We start from the raw sequence: 20,000 nt of genomic DNA, 5'->3' as shown, positions 1-20,000 counted from the left end.
AGGAGTGAAAGATGCCTTGCCATAAGCGCCACGTCCCCGCCATGAGTGAATGTCACTCAGTGCCAACTGGAGTGAATGCTGTCCTGCCACAAGTTCCACGTGCCCGCAAGGAGTGAATGGCGTCGAAATATATCATACAATCTCTTAGAATGAATTATATTTTTGATACTATGTTTTGTTGTACAACAATAAACTAAACTATTTATTCATCTTAATCTCTTTCAATACACACTTACAATCACAAAAGTCTAAAAATCATCAAAAACTTAGTAAAAAACTATAACTATACAGAAACAGAAAAATATTAAAGTTAATATAGCAACATTCATCTCATCAACTCAATGAGAAGTTGGGTGAAGTAAAACTAAATGTCTAATGTTCCCATAGTGAATTAGTATTACGTAGGGAACCGTTTAAATACATTATTACAGTCCCAACGTATTCGTATTGGTCAGCAGTGAATGTGGAACGTGACTGTGAATGCATGGTTTGTTGTCACTGGGCTGCAAGGTCAGTGAGGCTAACATAATTGCCTTCTCTTCCCCTGTGGTGTCCCGGCCATCTCCTCACCTCTCACTATCTCTTACAGTCGCTTTAACGGTTTTTCTCTTTCAACTTTCTATGAGGACTATTCTTTTCTTTTACCATTTATGTTATTTGGTGGGTATTTTTATTCACCATTCTACCCACCGTCCCCCATCCTGCTCTCTCTCTCTCTCTCTCTCTCTCTCTCTCTCTCTCTCTCTCACACACACACACACACACACGAGAGAGAGAGAGAGAGAGAGAGAGAGAGAGAGAGAGAGAGAGAGAGAGAGAGAGAATTGTTACCAACCAAATGAGTAGGATTTTTTCCTAGTATCCTGTTGACAAAAATATTTAATTTATCAACACAAATAGATGCATCAGCCATGAGATGTGACTGTTCCTTGCTGCTGGCAAAATAGGACACAGTGGTCATAACGAAGGAAGTCTTTTTTTCGTAGACAGCACATGCTGTGTACATAGGCTACACACTGATAACACATCTCTCTATGAGTGCTTCTCGCTGAATACTGGCCCAATGCCAATCAGTGAAAGCACTCCGCAAGGCTGAAAAAACACACGTCGCTATCTGAAGTTTAACTAAAATAAAGATATGAATACAAATGTAAAAGAAGGTAACACAGAGAGAGAGAGAGAGAGAGAGAGAGAGAGAGAGAGAGAGAGAGAGAGAGCAATGTGATATTACTGAACCATATATTTTTCATCACTGTAAGTGTATTATAAGTACATGAGTGTGTGGGTGGGGAGAGTGTGTTTTTGTGTAGAGATTATGAGTGTGTTATCTGTTTGTCTTCATATCTTCTCTCCACACCATGTTCTTATCAGGGAAGAAACAATATATGGATAAAGAAGTGTTGCGTCACTCGTCGTAATATGTGGGCACGTTTAAACACAAATGTTGAGGTACCGAACGTTAGAATAGACCACAGGAAGCAAGCACCCCCATGACGAACAGCTGCGAGTCCCGTCAATCTCCCTTGTGACGATGATGAAATGCTACTAGGAGAGTGCCACTTACTTATTATCATTATTACTACTGTTATTACTATTATTCTTATCATTATTATTATTGTTGTTATTATCATTATCATTATTACTATTATTATCACTATTGTATCTTCATTAATTTCTTAAACGCAGATCATCTTACAAACATGAATAGAAGTTTTTTTTTTTTTTTTCGTCAGGAAATTCTGAAGAAAAACATCCTGTTGATGCTAAAAAAAAAAAACAAATGTCACACTGTAGATAAAAAATGACATTACCTCTCATGTTGAGAAATTTCATCATTTATCCTACAACCTGATGGCGATCTCTCTCTCTCTCTCTCTCTCTCTCTCTCTCTCTCTCTCTCTCTCTCTCTCTCTCTCTCTCTCTCTCTCTCTCTCGCTTAACCCTTTCAGTAACATGACGCGTTTCTATATTCATTCTGCTAACTATTTGGCGATTTTGTACAGCTTTAGAAACTTATGTTGGGATTAAAATAGTGAAGACTGTGGCCATTAATCTTCTGATCTCCATGCATAGATCCTTCCTAATGTAAATAAAATCTCGTCTAATCGTACCCAAACTCGAAGGTAAAAATGTGTCCCAGTATTGATTGGGTTAAACAAACGTATAGAAAAGCCCACAATATAATAATCGACTGAGAGGGATTGCATCATCATAGCTCGGTCTTTGAAATCAACAGAAGGTATTACGTTGGACAAGCTTAATACGTATCCAGAACTAAATTACTGTCACGTATGCTTCGTTTCCGAAGTAAAAACATCGGAAAATCTACAGAAAACCTGATTTTCCTAAACCATTATTAGATTTAAAAGAGATGTTCAAAAATATAATGAAACATTTGCAAAATATAAAATTACTACTTTCAATAACTGCAGACCATGACCGAAGCTTACAAAGACAGATTATCTCTGTGTTTTTTGATTGACTGACTGATTCAAGGCGCTACTGTAATAAAACAATATAATGCTGCCATCTTAATCTGATTCTTCTCCAGGTGTGCTCTGAGGAATGGGTGTAACCAGACCAATTGTGTCCTCACCCGTGCATTGTGAGTGTCATTGAGTTAATTTCGTTATGTTGTACACTCCACCGATGAGATCACTGAGCAAGTTCGTATACCATACAATCTCATTAGTCGCTGATACTCGAAATGTTTGAAGTGCAGTGCAATTCTAAAAAAAAGAAATATCACGACTGCTAAGTTAAAAATAATGCCTAATAATTATTATCATTACTAGCCGCCTTTTGTAGTTATGATGAAATGACTCACGGCAATGAACAACAGTGAAGATCACTGGCAGGTGCACCAGTGTTCCTTGTAGCCGGGTTCTTGCAGCAATATCTGGTAACCTTTCTGGTAAACTTAGAACTCGTTGCCTGCTTCTGTATTTCTTTCTTCCTATAATCTGAACACTTTCAAGAGGGAAGCTTCCAGACACTTAACTTCCAATTTCAGATGATGCTTTGGACCTTTCTTTTGGTACTGTCACATTAATGGACTTTTCTAGCTCTTTTTTATACCATTAGTCAGTGCCCATCTTGCATAAGAAAAAAAAAGTCACGTATCACTCGTATACCTTTACAATCAAGTCATAAAAATATAAATAAATGACTGACAGAACAAAAATAAATAATTTATGACAGAAGTTTTCTTTAATATGACCATAAAGAATTTGTGAGTAATATTACTGTGTAATATCTGCAATGTGCAGCGCAAAAGCTGCAAAGTAAATATATTCAGTGATATTTTTTATAGGAAATAGTTTTCACTGTTTGGTATCAGTATTGTTAAGAGTGGAGAGTGTTACACAACAGATGAGGCATGGCTACGTGTTAGGTAAGGGAAGGTGAATACCAATTATGAGAATGTATGTGAGTACCTCCCCAAATACAAATTATGTAAATATGACATTGATAAATGACTCTACCGAGAAATAGTTACTGGAATTATTCAAGACAAAGAAAACTCTCTAGAAAAAAAAACAAAAACGTTTTATCATGAGACTGATAAGAAGCGAAGATGTATCATCACTGTCTACACGAAAGGGACACGTCTGACACCCATCTGGTTTCCGGTTAGTCGTTTAGAAAATTTATTTTAATGAAAAATGTGTCTTGCAACTGGTCTCAATCGCCCAGACTGCCCAAAATGGGAGGATCTACACTCTACATGTTCTTCGTCTTTGTTCACTAATTAATCTTATATCTATTACTTATTTGTGTACTAATGTATGTATATCTGTTATTAGTGTGTGTGTGTGTGTGTGTGTGTGTGTGTGTGTGTGTGTGTGTGTGTGTGTGTGAGAGAGAGAGAGAGAGAGAGAGTATAGGAAAAGAGGATGAGGAATTCACTTCTAGGCAGAACATGATTCATCGTTCCCGTGATCTTTTCCTCATTCCGTTTCGGATAGCACAATCACATGACAGTGACGCATATCGAGTGACCTGCACAAACCCTTGGCTTATGCACGTACCAAGCTGACCAAGGGTTGATGAGGTGAGAGGCATGGCATCACATGGGACTCGTGTAGACGCTCGTAACAAACGATTAATGAGTAAGTGCTGAAAGAAAGTAATAACGAGAACACTAACTGAATGCTCTACGTTTTTATTTCTTTGTACAGCTCTCCTATTCGTAATCTGTAAACTTGTCATGTCTCATTACTTTTTTCTGCTCTCTCTCTCTCTCTCTCTCTCTCTCTCTCTCTCTCTCTCTCTCTCTCTCTCTCTCTCTCACACACACACACACACACACACACACACACACACACACACACACACACACACACACACACACACACACATCCTAATATCATGATTACTACGGTGAACAAAAACGACAAAAAAAGAACAAATATCTATGCGTTGAACCACCACGATCTTATTACATGTATTATATATACCTAACAACTCAGTGAGATCCAGTGTCGAGTATCTCCACTGTCAGCCTACATTTCTGCAGTTTTTGACTGATCCCAGGTTCCAATAGTTTACCAAATACACCAAAAAGACAACAATGAAGATTAGAGCTGAAACAAAAATTAGCACATCTCTCAATACACCATGACTATCAGTGGAATAATGATATCTGGATACTTTTTAAACAATGTTGTAGACAATATAAGAAGAGTCTATGTTGGTAAGACTTGACAGGACTATGGCGATGAACAGGTTAAGAGTCACTATCTCACAAAGGATGTGACGAAGGGTTGTTGTGAAAAGAGACCTTAGTTGGGTGTGTGTGTGTGTGTGTGTGTGTGTGTGTATATATATATATATATATATATATATATATATATATATATATATATATATATATATATATATATATATATATATATATATATATATATTCTCTTTATGGCAGACGAGGTTAAATGCAAGAGCAACCTCAGCATTGTTTATTTTCTGGTTAGTCTTTTTTTCAATTTGTCTAACTAACTCTCTTTTCTCAACTGATAGTACTCCGAGGAGCTGTCCAAAAGTGGGCTGTTGAGAAAAGAGAGTTAGTTGGACAAACTGAAAAAACCTAATAAAAAAATATGACAATGCTGAGGTTGCTCTTGCACTTAACCTCGTCTGTCGTAAAGTGAGTTTACTTCCTGGCTACACTGATGTATATATATATATATATATATATATATATATATATATATATATATATATATATATATATATATATATATATATATACATCACAAGGGTGCTCGTGGTCGTCCCGCAGCAGCAGAGACACAAACCCAAGTAAGAGGTACCAACATGTTCAGTTATCATTAAAAGGATACGATTTTCATCAGTTCCCATTACTTTCTTTAATACAGTTACGATTAAAAATTTGCCTGGCTCTGTTGTTATACACTTCTAACAAGGATAAGTAAATGAATTGATTAACTGAATAAGTATCCCTTTGTCGCAGGTGGCAGGCCCGTCACCATAATACGTAGCTATAGCAGTTTTATTCCTATATAATTTCTTGAATGAACTTATTCTGAATCATAATGAGTAAGAAATGAGCAAATATACTAATACCTAATATATAAAAAAAAAAAAAATGTGTTGCTTCAAGATATTCATTTTTTCACTTTACTATTTGTATTGAATGGAACGTCTTAAAAAATTCTGTCAACCATATGATTTTATGCATATTTCGTATTTCTCTCATTTTTCCCCGAGGAATCCTGCACATATCGATGAAATCCCAGCCTGATCTTATTGTATGAGTTTGATGCTTTGATTAAATTTTCAAGGATATCTTCTACAGAATCTTCGTATGTCTTCACATATTCCATTATCTGGATGGGGCTCACAAGTGTCATGTCACCAAAGATAATACTTTTCTTTTTTTTCATTTATTTTAGTGTCATCGTTATCTTTTTGATATGAGCAATTGGTAATACATCATGGGTCCATTAGATATAGAGAAAAAAGATGTTTGAGTGCCCTTACTTTGCCTCTCTTGGTATAAATTAGCTTTGATTTGCCGTAGAAGTGGATATACTTTCATCTGGAGGGAAAAAAAAAATACTTTGAAAGAGCTGAGGATGCCTACACTTCCTCACTTCTGTATATTTCGACGTATAAGACGGCACTTCAATTCGTCTTGTACATCAGAAAAGCAATTACCTTTAATTTTTAAAGAAAATACTATTAAATATGATCTCCCTAGAAAAGAGATGTATACGTTTTCTATTTATTACGTTTTCTATTTTAGAATATTCATGGATAACAATACAAATAGTAAAGTGAAAAAATGAATATCTTGAAGCAACACATTTTTTTTTTTTTTTTATATTAGGTATTAGTATATTTGCTCATTTCTTACTCATTATGATTCAGAATAAGTTCATTCAAGAAATTATATAGGAATAAAACTGCTATAGCTACGTATTATGGTGACGGGCCTGCCACCTGCGACAAAGGGATACTTATTCAGTTAATCAATTCATTTACTTATCCTTGTTAGAAGTGTATAACAACAGAGCCAGGCAAATTTTTAATCGTAACTGTATTAAAGAAAGTAATGGGAACTGATGAAAATCGTATCCTTTTAATGATAACTGAACATGTTGGTACCTCTTACTTGGGTTTGTGTCTCTGCTGCTGCGGGACGACCACGAGCACCCTTGTGATGTCCTCCTTCACCTCTGCGAAGCTGACCTAACCTTTCAACTACAATAAGGAAAACTAACGTAACGTAACATTCTGTAATTTCTTACATTCTGTCAACCATCACTACATACCAAAAGTAATCGCGTAAAGAAAAATCCCTAAAGAAGTTGAGGGAACTGGTGGTAAACTGTCATTACGTATATTCACATCAACACATGTTATATATTGTTGTTTTATTTTTTTCCAGCACGATGGCTGGATGGGCTTGTAGGAGCCCTACTAGAGTTGGGTCTTGAAACCAAGTGGGAAAAATGTCAAGGAAGGCAGGATCGCAGCTCCTGCCTTCCTTGACAATCTTTGCCTTGAGATCAACACATACCTCCTATGAAAATAAGGGAGGCGGTGGCCTGGTGGGTAAGGTGGTGAGCGTGGGATTGGGCAAACGTCCACGCATAGATTCGAATCACATGATATACCGCTTTGAAGTTGTCGTTTTTCGAGTGGTTTAAAGTTACCTACATGTCACCATGATACCCAGGTTCTAGGTTGAGGTGTAATTGCCTTACACCCAAGATGAACCTGGGTGGAGGTACGGTACCCTAATATGGGTACCACTATATATAAATAAAATTGCCTGCGCCAATAATGAGCGGAAGCTGAACAGCACTTCCTACACACTCTTCAAGTGTGCCTACAGGCGCTATAGGCCTTAACGTAAAATGACGCACCACAGACAGTCCCGTGTTTTCTTTCCTCCTCTTAAAATACGTGCCTATATGGCCGACAAATTCCCGGGTGACCTGATTCATAAGCAACCTCAGGTCATCATAATTCTTAACACGTGACTCAAACCCATGTTGCCATCGACTTCGCGCATAATTTACAACAAACATAAGATCACACTCAGTAGTCAGTATGCTACGAGAGACGACTAGAGATGGATCTGCACAATAATCGATTTAAACCTTCGAAATTCTCATCTAAAGTTATTACTAATTCTCGTCGACATGGAAGAATGGGGCTAGAAATTACCAGAACAGTGAGACGTATAGACCCTACGAAACACTATAGTTTACGTAAGGTGTATCGATTGCAACTGCATTAATACCAAAACAAGTTTTAGGAAAAACAATCTTTTACATGAGACGTGACACGAAAATCAACTGCACACTTGGAATATGTATAATCAAAATAATGCTCTCTTCACACTTCCAAAAGTCAGGACGCTAGATTGATGGTGATTACCAGTTTATCACCTACCTGGAGTGTTGGCTTGGTTTTCAGATAATCCGTGACTTCTAGGTCCTTCAATAGATGATGAACACACTATTCCTACAGCGTAAGTTCACATGCACATGAAAGTTACACTCTCTTGCCGCCAGACACGCCGCCATCTCAAGTCTGGCCTTCCCCACTGAAGCGGAGTTCGAACACCAACATTCGAACGTCTTTCAGTGATTTTTACACATTCAGTATGCCAACCTATTGATTTTCCTGTAAACTTTTGTATACGTAAGTTCATATTGCATGTAATAATAAACCATTCTTAATCATTAATAACTAATTGCTACGTCAATGTTTGACACAAATTCATGAAGTAGCAATAACTATGAAAAACAACGGAATATTGATTTCTCTAGTCACGAAATATATTTATTAGCAATATCATTATGACATGTAAAGGTTCACTCAGCACATTAGTTTTCCTTTCATTTATTTACTAGTAACAACGACGTAAAATACCATTGTTAGATTACCACGATCTGTACAATACAGAAGAATACATGGCCGAAGTAATTGACACAAACATCTGTCATCTGCTTAGTATACAAAACTCCAAGAAAATGAAACTGTAGAGAACATATATACACAATATTTACACATCGACGCCACGTTTACACCCACGAGGCTTCACTCACTACAGTAGTGAAGCTTATGACGCGTCGGAAGAGGTGCCAAGTACCGCAACATACACATACACACACACATGGCGGTAGCGTTGAAATGTTCATGGTGACCAAAAGGCCGGGCAACGAACGAACCATCACATCACACTTGAAGGTCATCAGGACGGTCACGTAATGAAGTTACTGGTTCTCTCCACCGACTGACACATAAGTTTAGTTATAATTTCATACATTTTACTTGTCATAATCGAACAAAATACTATTCCCCATCAAATGCAAACTGTGGACGACAAAAATGTTATTTTTACTACTCGAATAGCATCTTCCATTTAAGAGAATCATTTTAGAGATTGCGGGCTCCTTGACTGAAAACATTTCCATTTAGTTCCATATGAATCAGCATAACCCGATGACCTATCCTAGTTCAACTCCCGAAGGCTGATTTCGGTTCTCCAGTGTTGATGGCAGCCATTCTGGATCTCATCGTTACTTTTGTTTTATTCTCCCTTAAAATAAAGTTTCCTCACTGTCTCCAGATGACCAAGGGTAAATACCGAGTTATATTCAGGACACCGTCTCGAATTATTGTACATTTTCCGTCATTTTTATTCGCTGATTTTCTGAAACTTATTGTTTTTCCTTAAGCCAGCCATTCACCACAATTTTCGGTCACATGAATAGAGAAAAATAAACGTACTCGTACCTCTGACGCAACAAATGGCTTGCTATTCGTTGACGCGCAAAACAAAATAATAATAAATAAATACATAAATAAATAAACAAATAAATAAATAAATAAATAAATAAATAAACAAACAAAAAACTTTGATAAGATCGTGGTCTGCTCATCTTAAAAAAAAAATGAAATATTTCTTGAGATATAAGAGCAACATTGTAATGAAGTTGAATCAACTTCATTAATATGTTAAGAGATGCTGTGTTTTACTTTTATAGGGTTATTTCAGATATTTCACCATCTGTTTAGATTCGACAACGAAGTTGACGATAATCTTGCCCAGTAGATACAGCGGAAAAAAAAAATGCGAAAAGATCAAAACACGGAAAAAAAAAAAAAAAAAAATATATATATATATATATATATATATATATATATATATATATATATATATATATATATATATATATATATATATATCAACAAACGAAGCGCTAACATTGCACCCTTAAATGATGAAAACCATAATGAACACGTGAAATTGTAGGTGATCCGAGTATCACTGACTAAACATCATAAGTAAAGATGCTAAGGCAAAAATCATTGAAACTGGTAGTGTATTGGTAAGTACCAATAACACGCTTTAAGTCTCAGTGTTATCCATAATGATCCATGGAATCTTTCTCCTCCACATCATCAACGTTAATGGAAGTCTGTCCACTGCAAGACTCTCTCATTTCGTGTGAGGTTACGGTTCTAACAACAATACTTTGTTATTATCTTTGTGAGGAATCGTCTATCTATTGATAACTAAAACACTGCTGATAATGTACATAATATTAGGTATAAAGATTCTGCACGGAATGGAGAAGAGTGGTTCAAGACCGGACAACGGAAGAAAAAAGTGACGAGGAGGCGTGAGGATGGGAGTTTATTTCATGGTTTACTTATTTAATGATCTAAAAGCGCCTCAGTTAGGAGTTAATCTGGTGTCATAAATTAATGGACTACATGACATTGTTTTTTTTTCATGCCAAGATCTTCTAATCCGGTTGTCTAATGACCAAACACACTGACAATGGCTGACAGGACTCAGGAGTCTCAGAAGTGGAATAAGTTTGCTAGGTGATGAGAAGATCAAGATACTGCCACGCTAATCTTCCATTTCGGTACATAGACATACTTTTAGCATTCTGTTATGTTTCCACATCACTCTCACCACGTAAACACGATGCGTATTCCATTAGCTATAGGAATCTGCTTTCGTTTGATTTCATTTGTTCCGAGATCAGATTAAGTAATAAGGTGAAGGACGGGTTGTGAAAACTAAGGGAAGGAACATGGAGGTGTATGCGTGGATATTAGATATTTATTACCTTATTACTGCTGGCTATAGTTATACAAATTTGTTTTCATGCATATAAGAGGTTAATCAAAGGACACAAATGAGTGTAAAAAGCCTAATTGTCACAATTAAGAAAGTTGAGTGGAGAAGTTTTAAAGGGATTGATCACTATATTTCAGGTGTCGCCTTGAAACTTAGATCACAAGCAATAGTATCGTGATTCGCCAGCGTCAGAGCAGTGATGGAACGTTTTTTTTATTTAATTTTCTTGTATTATCTTATTGTTCTTAGCCAGTCAGTTTCATATATATCTCTTAGTAGGAAAATTAAAAGAGCCCCGCAAAAAAAGGTGGAGCAGTGCAATGTCTTGATTTCGGTACCAGGTTTCCTTGGTCAGACATGAGGTGTTGGGAGGCTCACTGATATTCACAGGTTAGGAAAATATACCCTTCCTGTTCTTGGTTGATGATTGATGCACCAGAAATGCATGGATATACGGCACACGTTTTCAACTAAAATCAGCTTAGTTACAGAGACTAATGGAATAATAATAGCATCTTCCAGCGTACTGCCAGACGGTTACCACCTACAGAACAGTAATAACTGAAAAAAAGCCATTTGTTGTGATGAGCGAAGGGTCATTTGCAACCTTCTCCCGGCGCTCTGAACATTAACATATCAGTGAGGTTGATTTTTCGACTCAATAAAGAATGTCTGTTAATGATGAACACCAAAGATAATATGTTGTCCTCACAATCAGTAGGCAGGTTTCTGTATACAACAACACCAGTCACGCAAACATTTCACGAAGCCAATAAATCTGTAAGTGAAAATGTGAAAAGTGGAGAAAAATGAAACGCCAACATTTAATTAAGTCCTAGCAAAAGCAATAAAGAATTAAGCCAATACGAAAGATTAATTTACAGCGAATATAAAAATAATTAAACACGCACCAATTTACTTTTCTCCCCTTTTTTCAGTACGCATGCAATGACGGTTTTGACATATGTCACGATGCTGAGCGATAATACTAGAAAATATAAAAGGTAAGTTAATATTTCAATTTTGGGATAGTTCAAATACGTGTGTGTGTGTGTGTGTGTGTGTGTGTGTGAGAGAGAGAGAGAGAGAGAGAGAGAGAGAGAGAGAGAGAGAGAGAGAGAGAGAGAGAGAGAGAGAGAGAGAGAGAGAGAGAGAGAGTGTGTGTGTGTGTGTGTGAGTATTTGTTTAAAGTATTCACCTACCCACTTTCATCTTCCCATCAAGTGTATATGAATAATTCACAATGAGGTAAATGACTTCAAAGCTCGTTTTCCGGATTAAAAATTACTAGACAGTTCTCTTCCATTAGACTATAGGAAAAGAGAGAGCACTGAAACACCAGACCTATCTCACTTCTTGTCCCCTTGCTTGTGGAAAGTATTGGTACAAAATATTGCAATTAATCCTTCTTCTTAACGTCTACAATTTTTTGCATTCCGGTTTCTCTTTATTTGTGAAAAGATTTGTCAAGAAATGATTAATGTTCTGGGCAACTTCGTGATAGAATAACGTCTTTCGTAACAGAAAGCAAAGAAATAAGATATATATCAAATTCGTCATAAAGTGTTTGGAAGTATGATGCTGTGTGCACTCGAAAGCAGTACATATAAAGATTTTTTTATACGTTGACTTTAGATTCCTACACAAAGGAAAATATCGAATAATTTTATACTATTTTTACTCATTATCTGGCATGGTGGTGAGGTGTACTGTATGTGTGTTTCCATGGAGCGTGAGGCAATCCCTCTCGGGCTCACGTGACTCAAACTAGTATTGTTGAGTGAGTGACCGTTGCAATGTGCTGCCAGCTCATTCCTTCGCCAGTCAGTTCTCGAGGTTAGGGTCTCGTTGTTACTTGCACTCGTCCTCAATCCTGCAGGCGTCACCAGGATAAATGTCCGCGTGTGGCATCACCAGACACTTCGAGGGCACTCAGCAGACTCGGCAGGTGATGATGCCCTTCTCTCTTACAGCTTGTTGAAGCGGGCGGCGGGGCTCAGCTGTCAACCCACCGCTAGCCGACTTCACCTGGCCGCGGCGGCTTCCTCCCACAACCTGCGTTTTCGCTCTCTGCCAGAAGGAAAAATGATTATGTTTACACACTGTTCATATTAGCTCTTTTCTTTGGGCACGTAAACACTTGTGAATTAATGAGTACCTTCATACAAAATTTAAATGTTATCTCGAAATTATTCTGTTTATCAAGCACTAGAAGACATTAAATTTTGCATAAAACGAGCAGGTAATAATATATCCTTTTATAGTTGATAAGGACACAGGAATAAAAGTAACAAATGGAAAGCACGATCACACCTCTCTCTCTCTCTCTCTCTCTCTCTCTCTCTCTCTCTCTCTCTCTCTCTCTCTCTCTCTCTCTCTCTCTCTCTCTCTCTCTCTCTCTCTCTCTCTCTCTCTCTCTCTCTCTCTCTCTCTCTCTCTCTCTCTCTCTCTCTCTCTGTGTGTGTGTGTGTGTGTGTGTGTGTGTGTGTGTGTGTGTGTGTGTGTGTGTGTAAACTCTATACAAGATCAACTGTTTCGCTCCCCGTGGCTCACATAGCGGAGAAGGGGCGGGCATGGCTGGCTGGGCTTGATGGCTCCTTCGAGTGTGTCTCGTTGCCCTGCGCCGCCTACCAAGCCCGGGTCCCTATGGAAAGGAAAATAATAAAGAAATAAGGTAAATGGTAATAACAATAATAATAACGATAATAGTAATAATAATAATAATAATAATAATAACAATAATGATAATAATAATAATAATGATGATAATAATAATAGTGATAATAATGATGAGTAATAGTAGTAGTAGTAGTAGTAGTAGTAGTAGTAGTAGTAGTAAGTAGTAGTAATAATAATAATAATAATAATAATAATAATAATAATAATAATAATAATAAATAATAATAATAATAATAATAATAATAATAATAATAATAATAATAATAATAATAATAATAATAATAATAGCAATAATAATAATAGTAATAATAATAATAATAATAAAAGTAAAAAAAATTATAATGACAATAGTAATGATAATGAAAATAATGAAGTTACACGAAAAGTCAGACCAATGAGCCCCCAGCATCGGCTCACCAGTACAATATTGCATTGCGTCTTCTCTTGTTGGTGTCAACGTGATATGTGTGGAAAGGTTAATCAATACGTAAGTCTCTTGACACATACTGCAGTTGTATGGTTTGTTTGTCTACATACACAACTGACAATAATATATCTTATTATTTATTCATTTTTTTCCTGATATCAAACATAATCTAGTAAGGCATTTGTATTTAAAGACAAAAAATATACGTAGAAAAATTACTGATGATAAAAATGTTTCTTTGCTATAAATATTTCTTACATCTTTGTTTTCCAGATAAGAAAACAATGTTATTTTACTTGTGAATTATTTCTTTATGAGTTCAGTTTAAATATTTTATTTATATGAAGTCGTCACAGAAAATATTTCCACAGCAATTTTTTTTTTTTCCAAGCCCATATTTCTCCTAGGTCATATTGGGCCATGCATACCAGAAGCTAAAATAACCTGCGGTTCTATTACTTCAACGTTTTATTACTACAAAATCTTGATAGAAGACGGAATGATGTTATATCACTTTTTGTGAGAATTATACCTTTTGCATGTGGCTTTTATATGTTTTCTCTATACTATTTAATTTGTGTTAGCGTGTGTTGCTGTTGCTTCTCTTGTTATTACTATTATTACTGTTGTTTCTGTCGCAATTGGCGTAGCCGTTCTCTCTCTCTCTCTCTCTCTCTCTCTCTCTCTCTCTCTCTCTCTCTCGTGTGTACACATTATCTTAAATAGCTCAGCATTTACTAATCAATTACCTAGCGGCTTCACTACACCACACACACCACGTCTTTCCTGACAGTGAATTTTCTCACTATCAACACCACCAGCATCCTTCAGTATCATCCTTTACCTCTCTGCGTGATCCTGGCTTTTTTTTCAATATGAATGTAAATTGCACACGTACCAGATGAAAAAAAAACCTTTGCTTTTTGACAGATACAATCGTTACCGTTATTCTGGCGTTAATTACAAAAAATCGGACTTTTAGATAACACTGTGTTTCATATTTAAGGTCTTACACACACACACACACACACACACACACACACACACACACACACACACACACACACACACACACACACACACACACACACACACACACACACACACACACACACACACACACACACACACACACACACACACACACTGCGTAGTGTAGTGGTTAGCACGCTCGACTCACAATCGAGAGGCCCGAGTTCTAGTCCCTGCGCGGCGAGGCAAATGGATAAAGCCTCTCTTAATGTGTAGCCCCTGTTCACCTAGCAGTAAATAGGTACGGGATGTAATTCGAGGGATTGTGGCCTCGCTTTCCCGGTGTGTGGAGTGTGCTGTGGTCTCAGTCCTACCCGAAGATCGGTCTATGAGCTCTGAGCTCGCTCCGTAATGGGGAAGACTGGCTGGGTGACCAGCAGACGACCGTGGTGAATTACACACACACACACACACACACACACACACACACACACACAGAGGTAAACTAAGTAGTGAATGGAATAGGAGAGAGAGAGAGAGAGAGAGAGAGAGAGAGAGAGAGAGAGAGAGATTGGAGAAAGTGTTCTGAGGGTCCCCGCCTGTCTCATTCCCACCAACACGACATTCCACCATCGCCCCCTGACGAATGAGACACGCACGCTGGGACACGCTGGATGGGGGCCCGCGGGGACGAATATCCTTGTAATGAGGTGATATACATAACTTCTCCCCCACACATGTCACCCCCACTACCACCATTTCACACACGCGCTCTCTCCTCCGTCAGGCCACCATACTCTCCCTCCCTTCCAGCATTCTTTGTAAGAGCATTTTGAAATGTTTTAACGTCTAATCTGGCCTGTTATTAGCGCTTTTACTGTTGCAGAGTATTAATGAGGTCGATTCTCTTTTCCAAGCCATAGCACTGATTACCTAGGAGATTTACGTATGATCATATGAGTCTCTGAAGTAGATGATTGTGACAAAACTGATTTGCATGTACGTACCATAGTGGTTAACTGGATATCATGGGTGTTAGCGGGGATATTTAGGAGTGTTTTCATGACACCAGTGATATTTCAGTGAACATTCCGCATCGTCGGGGCGAGTAAAATAATTGATGAACAAGCCGTTACTAATTTCTATACTCTTTAAGAAATACAAATTTAGTATTTAAGAAAGGCTAAATCGTTTAAATTCTCTCTCTCTCTCTCTCTCTCTCTCTCTCTCTCTCTCTCTCTCTCTCTCTCTCTCTCTCTCTCTCTCTCTCTCTCTTTTATCTATACCATAAGGGTTTTTCACGGGAATTCATTCGGCTAAAGGGGATACTTTTTGGGTACCTCCTATCTGAAAGCCCACCCGCTAGGAAACCGTTGCCCCGAGTGAGGATGCCCAACCTACACTCGGACCGTGGACAGGATTCCAACCCGTGCGCTTGGAGACCCCTCGGACCCCAAAGCACGCATGGTTCTACTGTATCCTGCGGGCCTTTCTCTCATTCTCTCTGTCACACACACACGCACGCACACACACACACACACACACACACACACGTGAATATATGTATACATACATATATATATATATATATATATATATATATATATATATATATATATATATATATATATATATATATATATATATATATATATAAATAGGGTAATCCCGGCACTCTGTTCTTGCAACCATTATGTAAAACAGGAAACACCCATTGTTACACAACTATTGTTATGTATAATGTCCCTGCTGTTTATCTGACAGTGTTTAAAGTCAAGTGTTGTGAGCAAGGCCTCGCTCTACGCGGAAATGTACATGGCAATTCTTCCCTTCTTCGGAGTATTTTCTATTGCATATTTCTTTTTTCCCGTAGATATTTTTATCCCTTTATCAGTAACACCAACTATGCAACCCAGCTAAGAGAACGGCGTTTTTACTAAATTCTCGTTCACAAATTTCACTGTTTCAGGAGCGGTAATTCAGCGGTCTTTCTTCACATTTATTCTATACTTAAGCAATATTCTTCACACCTGTAAAATATATACAAAAAAAAAAAATCACAGGCTCTCGAGAAAGTATTTTGACCGCTTGTAAAATTGTTCACTATTAAAAAAATAGATAGTACTTTTAAATTACGATCTAAGTACATTATACATGTAGGTATGAAAAACATCTCAAATTTATTCAAAGCTACTGAAACAACGCCATACAAACACGCTATGGGAAAATTCATACAAAATCATGAAAGAATTGCCATCACCATTTTAAAGTCTTTGTGGAATGAAGCTAATACAACGTTAAAATGAAAATCGTTAGTGTTGGAACGGATGAATACGTCCTATAATGTTATTCATAATGAGAATTAATTCAGTGCACATTTACAGAATATTATTGAACTAACCATATATTTATTGTCAGATTATTAAAAAGTTGAAACATGCATGAGAATTGACGGGTTCCTAATAATTTATTACACCCACATTTTAACGATCAACTTTTACCAGAAGAACAAGCTTACATGCGAACACGATTTGAAGAAGCAACGCTGAAGTAATACAGTTAAGTGAAATATCAAATGATACCAAATTTTGTTTCATTAAGACATACTAATAACAACGGAACAAACATACATTGAAGAGTTAACAGGTTAGCACCAATGATAAAGAAATATTTTCACATTGACGAACTTAATCAAAGCAAAATCTTTCTTCAAACATACAGCTGAAGACAGGTTGATTAAAATTACTCCGGTCAAATACGTTCCCTACCAAATAAGACGCCATAGCACAACACTGCGTGACATATGGCTTAACATGTTCATTATTAGGAGAAGCTGCCTTCTACAATAAACCCACACGCAATTTTGTCATGTATGAAGCAAAATCCTCAGTCAGTAATCAGTATAGAAAAATAAATGATGAATTCAAGCTTGATAAAGTTAGATTTGCAACTAAAGTAAAAAGAAATTAGTTCCCAAATCCAGTGATTAATGAATGAAATAGATTCTGTAATCATGTTGTTAGAGAGGAATCAGTATCGAGTCTTAATACATAACATAAATTCATGAATAAGGATGACAAGGTACCTAAAACCTAAATTCACTAAGACTTGGTCTAATATCATACATTTACCTATTTTATCGTCACCTTCTTGCGAAACAGCAGAATGCAGACTTACATATCCAGTCCTACGTCAAAAGTGTACATTTGTGTTGTTAAAGTCTAATGATGATAATATCATATACATCCTATTAAAGATATGTTCCTTGTGAAATGAAGGGGCCATTTTCTTTTAGAGTTTATATATATATATATATATATATATATATATATATATATATATATATATATATATATATATATATATATATATATATATATATATATATACTTAACTTGCAAACTGTAAATCTTAAAACTAAAAATTTGGATCGAAAGTGAGATCTAATTACAAACACGAGAATAAAGATGGAAAAGAATACCTAAGTTTTTTTTTTAAATAATGTATGAAAGGAAACTAAGTTTAGCAAATAAACATATACATCCAACAACCACGACGAAGATAAGACCAAATGTAGTAAATATTTGTGCTTTTATTCATGAAAATACGGTGGATATCTTAGTGTTTACATCGCCGTTGGCAGTAAGGATGCATGGATATCCCTAATTGTTTCTAATGTAGAAGCATCAAATGCCAGGGTTCCAGCCATTAGCACCAGCAAGGTCACAGGATACTATATATATTTTTCACTCAGAGTTACATCTACCATTGCAGAAATAAAACCTCTAAGGAAATTTATATTCATATAACATATACTAAGAGAGCCGCGAATAGCCGTAACCATACTGTAAACTATTATATTATAGGTGGAAATATTTATCATTATATTTCATCTCGCTAGGACCAAAACCCATCGATTGAGGCACAGTTGATTTACTTATCAGGAGATCCCATAGAGATAAGGGATAACATGACACAGATCTTGGCAGAAACGCTTTTCCAGGAATTTACCTGGAACCTGAGAAATCGGAGAATCGGAGAAATTGATCCTTTTCCAGTATACCCCGCTTTAGTGTTGCTTTCTATATTGTAACCTAATTTTGGCGTTATATCATCAAACTCCGTCACCATCTTGTTATATGTGCAACTCTCTTGCAAACACATTATTCATATACTCGTACCAGTCCCACATTCCTCTTGTCGGAGCCCCAGAAATTGTTGACAGCCAATGAGAGGTTGTCAGTATCAAAACATCACTTTCTTGAATGCGGGAAACGTCTCACACAAGGCCGTACTTAGCCTTTCAGCATGGACACGCCCTAACTAACCCTGAAACCACCCTCTTCCTGCTGCTTCATAAGTTTCAAGGATGCATCACGCTTCTTAGACGACCTTGGAGTGCTGCGTTTCTCGGTGCTTGCGACCTTCACTTTTTTTTCATGTTGCTAAGCACTCCCGTCCGCATTCCCATAACCTCTCACACTCCTCCACCGGCTGATCCGACAAGTACTAATATTTCAAAACTGAAAATCATCTACAACTCTCATCTAAAACACAGCATGAAGTCTTCACGAAACGTGTCTGTTCAGACGTGAATCATTCAAATTTCTCCTCTCTCTCTCTCTCTCTCTCTCTCTCTCTCTCTCTCTCTCTCTCTCTCTCTCTCTCTCTCTCTCTCTCTCTCTCTCTCTCTCTCTCTCTCTCTCTCTCTCTCTCTCTCTCTCTCTCTCTCTCTCTCTCTCTCTCTCTCTCTCTCTCTCTCTCTCTCTCTCTCTCTCTCTCTCTCTCTCTCTCTCTCTCTCTCTCTACACACACACACACACACACACACACACACACACACACACACACACACCGCGTAGTGTAGTGGTTAGCACGCTCGACTCACAATCGAGAGGGCCGGGTTCGAATCCCGGTAAGTGGCGAGGCAAATGGGCAAGTCTCTTAATGTGTGGCCCCTGTTCACCTAGCAGTAAATAGGTACGGGATGTAACTCGAGGGGTTGTGGCCTCGATTTCCCGGTGTGTGGAGTGTGTTATGTGGTCTCAGTCCTACCCGAAGATCGGTCTATGAGCTCTGAGCTCGCTCCGTAATGGGGAAGACTGGCTGAGTGACCAGCAGACGACCGAGGTTAATCACACAAAAACATACACACAATTTGAAAAAGAAGAAGAAGAACATTATCATTATCATCATCATTATCATCATCACCAAAGACGAAGATGAAGATATTGATCTCTTTCTGTAACAATAATTTTTTCTCCAATGTTTGGGTGAAAACGTCTA

General features: G+C 37.3%; 1 protein-coding gene and 1 long non-coding RNA gene across 2 annotated transcripts in view; both read right to left on the bottom strand.

The window, feature by feature from the left end:
- Nucleotides 1-8,065, bottom strand: part of LOC123518177 — a 129,573-nt gene extending 121,508 nt beyond the window's left edge. The window contains exon 1 of the long non-coding RNA XR_006678700.1: nucleotides 7,927-8,065. This is a non-coding gene — a long non-coding RNA (uncharacterized LOC123518177). The remainder of the gene's footprint in view (nucleotides 1-7,926) is intronic.
- A 1,677-nt stretch (nucleotides 8,066-9,742) lies between these two features.
- LOC123518377 overlaps nucleotides 9,743-20,000 on the bottom strand; it is a 115,708-nt gene continuing 105,450 nt past the window's right edge. The window contains exons 8-9 of the mRNA XM_045279181.1: nucleotides 13,190-13,280; nucleotides 9,743-12,706 (exon numbers count right to left, since the gene is read on the bottom strand). Coding sequence (XP_045135116.1) covers nucleotides 12,705-12,706; nucleotides 13,190-13,280 — 93 coding nt within the window. The 3' untranslated portion in view covers nucleotides 9,743-12,704. The remainder of the gene's footprint in view (nucleotides 12,707-13,189; nucleotides 13,281-20,000) is intronic.

This window comes from Portunus trituberculatus, chromosome 43, assembly GCF_017591435.1.
Source record: "Portunus trituberculatus isolate SZX2019 chromosome 43, ASM1759143v1, whole genome shotgun sequence".
Lineage (NCBI taxonomy): Eukaryota > Metazoa > Arthropoda > Malacostraca > Decapoda > Portunidae > Portunus > Portunus trituberculatus.
The sequence above is the reverse complement of the archived record's forward strand: the minus strand, read 5'-3'. Positions and strand labels throughout refer to the sequence as shown.